Genomic DNA, 8,820 nt, shown 5'->3' on the forward strand with positions numbered 1-8,820 from the left:
ACACACACACACCCACACCACACACACCACCACACACAACACACACACCACACACACACACACCACACACACACACACCACAACACCACACACACACACACAACACACAACACACACACCAAACAGGATTAACCCTAACCCTAGCTCCTAACTGTAAAACAAACAATAGCTCCTAACCCTTAACGTAGTTCTAACCCTAACACTAATTCTAACCTTAACCCTAAACCCCCTAAAAATAGCATTTGACCTCGCTGGGACTAACAAAATGTCCCTTGTTGGTCAAATGTTTGTTTGTTTACGATTCTTGTGGGGATTTCTGGTCCCCACAAGAATAATTAAACACGTGCACACAGATGCACGCGCACGCACGCACACACACGCGCACACACACACACAGACGCACACACGTGCACGCACGCACACACGCGCGCGCACACACACGCACACACACACACACACACTTCAGTTTTTCACTTTACTTTGCGCAGTATAAAAGGAACATATTTATATATAATGCATAAATAATTATGAAATAAAAACATAATGCACCCATTTATTACAACTCATAATTTAAGAAAGTTAATTGAAAAAAAGTAAACATTCCTTTGACCATCTGTCAACAAACACATGTCCGTCTGTCTCTACCACCACAATTCAATCCCCTTGGAGAATAGTATGGCTGTGACTGATTCATTTACTTTACATGAGGTTTGTCCATCTACAACATTGAATAAACAGTCTGCACTATCAACTGCCAGTCTGCCATAGCCAATATTATGCATATAACCTGTTTTCAGGCAGAGGACTCTGACTCTTCGGATATGTCATTGCATCATTAGCATGAAAAGCTTGAACTACATCTAAGGCCTTGCTGCATCTGTTCCTTTGAATTACTTGGAGTGTTATTGTGGCTACCTAGGTTGCGTTCTATCTAGCTTTTGCAATACAGAACACATTATAGAATAGCACCAAGGCAGGGAGAAAGACTGAAGCATAAATGTGTGTGAGTGATTATTGTAGACATTGTAGTCACACTCATCCCTCAACCGATGCAACAGCCACACTGAACAGGAGCAGTATTGAGAGATCACGTATGATATGTATATAGCAATACGCCTAAGCAGTTTGGATACAAGTAGGCTGTTCTGGTTAGGATTGAGGATGTTACACAGCAGTAGATATGAGACCAAGATATAAAGAGAACCCACTCTCTTCTGGTGGATCAGAAGGTAAAGAAGAATTTGTAAACCCAGTCACACTTTTCTGTCTTAACAACAAAGACCAGATTCTATTAAACTCGCAAAGGGGATATAAATCACATCGTCTTTGCTCTGTGACAATAAACCTTTTCAATAACATCATCAAATAGAATTGTTGCTGTATTTCTCTCAACAAACCTGAAACAGTTCTTTGAATTAGCTAATTTTTTTTTTCGGTACGAGAGCCATGTGATTTTTCTGCCATGTGGAATCGGGATTCCCTGCAGTGCACGTTTGATGGAATTCAGGTCTTTGAGATGTTGAATAAAGTTACTAAAGGAAATGGAAAAACAATGACTAACCATAATAAGCCATCAAAGCAAGTCAGAGAAACCAACAGGAGACAAACATAAGATCAGGCAGTCAGAGAAACCAACAGGAGACAAACATAAGATCAGGCAGTCAGAGAAACCAACANCAGGAGACAAACATAAGATCAGGCAGTCAGAGAAACCAACAGGAGACAAACATAAGATCAGGCAGTCAGAGAAACCAACAGGAGACAAACATAAGGTCAGGCAGTCAGAGAAACCAACAGGAGACAAACATAAGGTCAGGCAGTCAGAGAAACCAACAGGAGACAAACATAAAGTCAGGCAGTCAGAGAAACCAACAGGAGACAAACATAAGATCAGGCAGTCAGAGAAACCAACAGGGGACAAACATAAAGTCAGGCAGTCAGAGAAACCAACAGGAGACAAACATAAAGTCAGGCAGGTAGAGAATGAGACATGTTCAGACCTGGGTTCAAATAGTATTTGTATTCTTTATAATACTTTCTGCATTTAATTGAGCCTGGCCTAGAGTGGCAGATGGGCAGGGTTTGCACTTCTGGGACAATTCCAATGGTTCCATTGTGCCAGGCAAGCGCAATCAAGCGCAGTTGAAAACAGATCCAATTTGAACCAGTGTCGGTAAAATGCAGCTGTACATACTACGAAGGTAAATCAATTATATTTACATGGCATCGTCAGCCCTATTATCATATCACATACAAGGTAAGGTAAAAGAAGCAACATTTGTTTTTGAAAAAAGGTCTACTTTTTTTTTTTTTTTACATTTCTAGCACAAGACTGTACATCATCTTGCATTGAGAGAGGCAGCTTCCTAGACATAAGAACATATCATGCTGCACTAATATAGTGCAATATTGAGCCTGAAACGGAAGAGAAAGGGAGAGGCAGGCAGAGATTTCCTACAAAGGTTGACAGTGTTTCTGTAAGATTAGGACATTTTCACTTTGTTTTGTTTTCTAGGGAAAAGGATCCAGTCCAGAAGAAAAATAGAGAGGCAGCAATTTTCTCCAGGAATAATAAAAAAAGCATTGCGTATTTCTCATCTAATTTCCAACAGAGCAGCTGTAGCCAAGAAGGAAGAACTCTTTGTTTTTTCAGGGCCCTCTCCAACAACCTTCACCTTGAAAGATGTTTTTATTTGACAGAAAAAGTAGTAAATGGCAGATAAGCAAAGGCAGACTTCCTTAAGAAGAAGATAGAGTTTGTGAAGGCTCTTGTGAAACAAAAATGTAATAAATAAAAAATATTGAGGAAGGAAAATTCTAGGCTACTAATGAACGAACATGACTCGATTTCTGTTTGACTTCTTTGCTTTTTTAGTTGTTGTTGATAAATCCGTGACATAACCCAAGTCTTCCTAGAGCTCCAGATGTTTTAAGCCACGCCCACTGGTAGCCTGAGGAGAAAGGTCAAAGATGGGTCTCCTTGACAACTCCTTCTGACAACTTCTGTGCCTGTCTGTTCCCACGATGACAGTCTCCATAACGTCAGTGTAAAATGATTCTGTCACCAAGTAGATTAGGAGGAGGTTTACATGTCAGCGTCTCCGTCATAAGCCAGGGTCAGGGGCTTGAGCCGGTTGTTATACATCTGTCTTCTCTGGGGTTTCTTTGGCTTTTTACTATGAAAGAAAAATGACAGAAAACATTGCTATTACATGTTTTATATTTCAATTATTGAAGAGGAAATGTAGATACCCATAGCCTTAATATGTAGGCCTATATACCATAATAACAATAAGGATTTATCCATGTCATGTTACCCCCACCTGTCACCCCCACTTGATACATAGAGCTTGCTCTGCTATCTTTTGAAAACACCACAACTTTCAGTTGGGAAATTTGCCTCATGTCAGAGTTACGTGCATCACTCTGCTGAAGGCCATGCTTTTAGTAGATGGTCAGTTCTTCCATCATGCAAAGGCAATACTGAAAAAGCTAATAATTCTGTTCCTATACTGCCATTGTCCTTGAAGGAAAAAGGATAGATCTGTTGGTTAACGCACTAGTTAGCGAGCCACATTTCAGAAGCACATTTGAGTGGCCCTTGTCCTAGCATTGAAGTGATGCTGTAGTGGATGATGCAACACTTCATGGACAATTTCAACGGCTGCTGTTATTTGTTTTTAAATTGAGGCATGTGAGAGAGATTGGACTCTGAAGGAAGATGACGAGCGGACAAGCACAGTACAGAAAGCAGCTTTTTCTTCAGCCCAGAACAGTTCCCACTCACCTTAATGCAAACTAGGCTATGGCAAACAGAGACAGTGTAGACAGTTAGCTATAGGTACATAATGAGGACAACACTATAGCATGTCTGGGCAGGCTCTAATAAATCACACATCACAACTTCACATACAAAACACAGGGACGGGAGACAATGATACATATATATCAAATGTAAATAAGATATCTTATGAAATGTGTCTTATGTCCATCATGAATGGATAGGGAATAATGGGTGGAATGAATAAGAGATTGAATGGCAAGGGATGAGAGATCATTGAATAGTGGTCATGAGTGGTTCTTCCATCTGGCCACAGGAGGGCAGTATGCTATTGAAAGTGAAAGCTCATCATCATTTTACTGTGATGTCAATGTTGTGTCCCTGAAATCTCTAAAATATGGCATCCATATTAGGAAGTCCTTCAACAAACAACCAATGACTTCCTAAAATGGATGCCGTACAAAAGTGTGTTTAAGTATGGAGGTGCTCTGGACTACTAAACAAACTCCAAGATCAGAGGTCAAACAGAGGGACATGGGGGATGACTTCCTGCTCACCTCCATCAATAACTCCATGTGATTGGTCGGACAGGCACATGTGACAGCAGATGTGGAGAGGAGAGAAAGACGAAGGGGTATGGGAGTTTGTGTGAACACTGCAGCGAGGGCCGCCATTAGGTCAGGACCCCTAAGTTATGAGTGTTTCAATGCATTGTGGTTGTTGTTGGTGATTTTGTTCATTGTTATGTTTTTTTGTTGATGCTGTTGTGGTTGTAGTTGATATTGATGTTGTTCATTATATGGTTGTTGCTGATAGTGTTGATTTTGTTGTGGTAGTTGATATTGATTTTGTGGTAGTGGTTGTTGATGATTTTGCTGATGATTTTGATGCGGTTGTTGATGATATTGATGTAGTTGTTCTAGTTTGTGTGCTTCATGCTGGCAGTCAGGACACGTATAAGCCATGGTATGATTGTTTTGTTCCATCCAGACCACTGTATCAGTACACTGGTCAGGGTTCGAGTCAGGGTTCGAGTACCACCGACTGATGGTGCACGGAGGGGAGGGGAGGGGGGGGGGTGAAAAGAGAGAGATGAACAGATAAGATGGGGAGAGGAATGAATGGATGAGGTGGGGAGAGAGATGGAAAGAAAAGCAAAATGGAGAGTACAGGTAATGTCATGACTTGAAATGAAAATGAATGGGTAAAAATGAAACTGATGTGATCATGAAGACATATACATACAGGTGATAACATACATACATACATACATACATACATACATACATACATACATACATACATACATACATTACATAATATCCTGAAAAAAATATAAACACAACATGTAAAGTGTTGGTCCCATGTTTCATGAGCTAAAATAAAAGATCACTGAAATCGTCCATATGAACAAAAAGCATATTTCTCTAAAATGTTGTGCACACATTTGTTTACATCCCTGTTAGTGAGTATTTCTCCTTTGCCAAGATAACCCATCCACCTGACAGGTGTGGCATATCAAGAAGCTGATTAAACAGCATGATCAATACAAAGGTGCACCTTTTGCTGGGGACAATAAACGGCCACTCTAAAATTACTAGTTTTGTCACACAACATAATGCCACAGATGTCTCAACTTTTGAGGGAGCGTGCAATTGACATGCTGGTTGCAGGTATTTCCACCCGAACTGTTAACAGAGAATTGAATGTAAATTTTTCTACCATAAGCCGCCTCCAGCGTCGTTTTAGATCATTTCGCAGCACTTCCAACCGGCCTCACAACCTCAGACCACGTGTAACCACGCCAGCACTGGACCTCCACATCCGGCTTCTTCACCTGCGGGATCGTCTGAGACCAGCCACCCAGACAGCTGACGAAACTGTGGGTTTGCACAACCAAAGAATTTCTGCACAGACTGTTAGAAACCGTCTCAGGGAAGCTCATCTGCATGCTCGTTGTCCTCACCAGGCTCTTGACATGACTGTGGTTCAGCGTCGTAACCGACTTCAGTGGATAAATGCTCACCTTCGATGGCAACTGGCACGCTGGAGAAGTGTGCTCTTCATCGATGAACCCCAGTTTCAACTGTACGAAGCAGACGTCGTGTGGGCGAGCGGTTTGCTGATGTCAACATTATGAACAGAGTGCCCCATGGTGGCGGTGTGTTTGTGGTATGGGCACATAAGCTACGGACAACGAACACAATTGCATTTTATCAATGGCAATTTGAATACACAGAGATACCTTGACGAGATCCTGAGGCCAATTGTTGTGCCAGTCATCTGCCGCTATCACCTCATGTTTCAGCGTGATAATTCACGGCCCCATGTTGCAAGCCTTCTGTACACAATTCCTGGAAGCTGAAAATGTCCCAGTTCGTCCATGACCTGCATACTCACCAAACACGTCAACCATTGAGCATGTTTGAGATGCTCTGGATTGACGTGTACAACAGCGTGTTCCAGTTCCCACCAATATCCAGCAACTTCGCACAGCCATTGAAGAGGAGTGGGGCAACATTCCACAGGCCACAATCCACAGCCTGATCTACTCTACGTGAAGGAGATGTGTTGCGCTCCATGAGGCAAATGGTGGTCACACCAGATACTGACTGGTTTTCTGATCCACGCCCCTACCTTTTTTTAAGGTATCTGTGACCAACAGATGCATATCTGTTTTCCAAGTCAAGAGAAATCCATAGATTAGGTCCTAATTAATGTATTTCAATTGACTGATTTCCTTAAATGAACTGTAACTCAGTAAAATCTTTGAAATTGTTGCATGTTGCGTTTATATTTTTGTTCAGTGTAAATACATACATACAGGTGACATACAGATGAATGACATACTTAAATAAGTATCAAACAGGTTAACCTACCAGGCTAGGAAGGTCATGGAGACTATAAATACGAGGAGAACAAAAGCTCCGGCTGCAACACCGTAGACCCATGTCTTCAGTTTACCATCTGTAGAGAACACATCACACACACTTAGTACACTAGCAAGTGACTAACTCCAGTGATAGCTCACACTATAATGTAAATGGCTTTGGTGCAGATCCAATCCTGTGCAGAAGAGGGCAGCAGTACACCAAATATTTTCCAGGTCATCTATTGTGTGTAAATAATTATTGGTGGATTGTACTTTAATTTTGCTGTAAATATCATCATACATCATCATACATGAGTAGAAATGCTATTTTGAGGATGGAAAATGCTGGGCCTAATCCTAAATGTGTGCGTAAATGGTGGTGTGAGACTTCTGTTCATAACATTTCTTGACGTCATTAGGGGATTTGTGCAAAAACTATTCGTGGCTACCGGGAATGACAATGCAGAATGGTTGGCTTTCTGTAGCAAATTCTGTTATAATTCCTGAATATATTCACATTTACTTCCTACAAAGTATAGGCCAATATTCTAACAAGATTCAAAATACAACATAATAACAACCAAGAACAAATGTCTTGGATGGTTCCTACTGTCCCGTAAATTGCTGGAGTAAATCTGTCTGGTTAGTGTACCTGGTCCGAAGGGCTGTAGGAACCAGGTGCGTCCAGCTCGGCCAGGCAGGCTGTTGGAGGGCTGTGTGGGGCTGACCGCCCTGATGGTCTTCACATCAGCCCTGTTGTCCCCTGCCGTGGGGATCTCTAACACAGGGATCACCGTACACTGGTCCAGCAGGCCGTCTGATTTGTATTGAACTAATATATATATATAATGTTGTTTGTACTGGTTCTGGGATTTCCTGTGAGATGCTTGATAATGTGAGATGGAGTTTAATTGAGAAAATAAGTATAACTGAAAAAGAAAATAGTCTTGTTGATCATGCCTTGCTTTTTCATGTATGTAGTTATTCTCCTGCTACGGCAGATGCAGTAAGTACAGGGGAATTCATCTGCACATAAACAGCAGCATGAACACACCATCAGAGACTAACAATTCAGCTACTTTCTTTTCTGTCACTGTGTTTTCTCAACTAACCCCAATGTGGTCTCTCTCCTCTCTCTCTCTCTCTCTCTCTCGTCTCTCTCTCTCTCTCTCTTCTCTCTCTCTCTCTCTCTCTCTCTCTCTCTCTCTCTCTCTTCTCTCTCTTCTCTCTCTCTCTCTCTCTCTCTCTCTCTCTCTCTCTCTCTCTCTCTTCATCACCTCTGGTGAGAAGGAGCGTGGTTTGTTGCAGGCTGGGTCCACATGATCGGTCTGCCACGGGTTGGGCCATCATAGGGCAGGCCACCTGTATGGTAGAGGTCAGAGGGCAAGTGTCAGTGGGGAGGGGTTTGGGGCAGCGGGGCGGATGAAAGTGAGGGTGCCATAGGGAGAGGACTCCCTTTATGACATAAAGATGCTGTACATTTAATTATCTCACTAATGCAAGTAGACAAGCACATACATGTATACACAAGATGTACACACGCAGACACACACACAGTCTTGTGGCAACGAGCCTATGGAGCACACAATTCAATTCTAACCCTAACCTTAAAACTAACCCTAAACCAATTGTAACCTTTACCCAACCCCCTAGAAATAGCATTTGACATTGTGGAGACTAACTGTCCCCAGTTGGTCAAATGTTTGTTTACTATTCTTGTAGGACTTATAGTTAAACACGTCCATATGCACACACAGCAGAGCAGAGGACGTGCGGTCCACATTGTTGGGCAGCTTTCACGGCTGTCTTTGTTACTGTACTTCTGTCAGTCTGTTGTGCTGCAGGCAACATGGATCAGAGAGCCAACATATCTCTCCCCTCTCCTCTCCCTCTCCCTCTCCCTCTCCCTCTCCCTCTCCCTCTCTCTCCTCTCTCTCCTCTCTCTCCCTCTCTCTCTCCTCTCTCTCTCTCTCTCTCCCCTCTCTCTCTCTCTCTCCCCCTCTCTCTCTCTCTCTCTCTCTCTCCCCTCTCTCTCTCTCTCCCCCTCTCTCTCTTCTTTCTCCTCCCATGTGTCCGCCGCCCCGCTCGACCCCCTTGTTCTCCGGTTTTTCCTGCCTCTCTCCCCTACTCTCTCTCTCCACCTCTCTCTCCTCTCTCTCCCCTCCCT

At 42.7% G+C, this 8,820-nt stretch overlaps 1 protein-coding gene across 1 annotated transcript in view; it reads right to left on the reverse strand.

Moving 5' to 3' along the window:
• Positions 1-466: 466 nt before the first annotated feature.
• Positions 467-8,820, reverse strand: part of LOC111955520 (thrombospondin type-1 domain-containing protein 7A-like) — an 89,646-nt gene continuing 81,292 nt past the window's right edge. Inside the window, 5 exon segments of the mRNA XM_070436378.1 lie at positions 467-3,176; positions 6,661-6,748; positions 7,306-7,519; positions 7,931-7,969; positions 7,971-8,015. Of these exon segments, the coding sequence (XP_070292479.1) occupies positions 3,086-3,176; positions 6,661-6,748; positions 7,306-7,519; positions 7,931-7,969; positions 7,971-8,015 (477 nt within the window). The 3' untranslated portion in view covers positions 467-3,085.

The sequence above is a fragment of the Salvelinus sp. IW2-2015 genome, linkage group LG31 (genome assembly GCF_002910315.2).
Source record: "Salvelinus sp. IW2-2015 linkage group LG31, ASM291031v2, whole genome shotgun sequence".
NCBI classification, from domain to species: Eukaryota; Metazoa; Chordata; class Actinopteri; order Salmoniformes; family Salmonidae; genus Salvelinus; species Salvelinus sp. IW2-2015.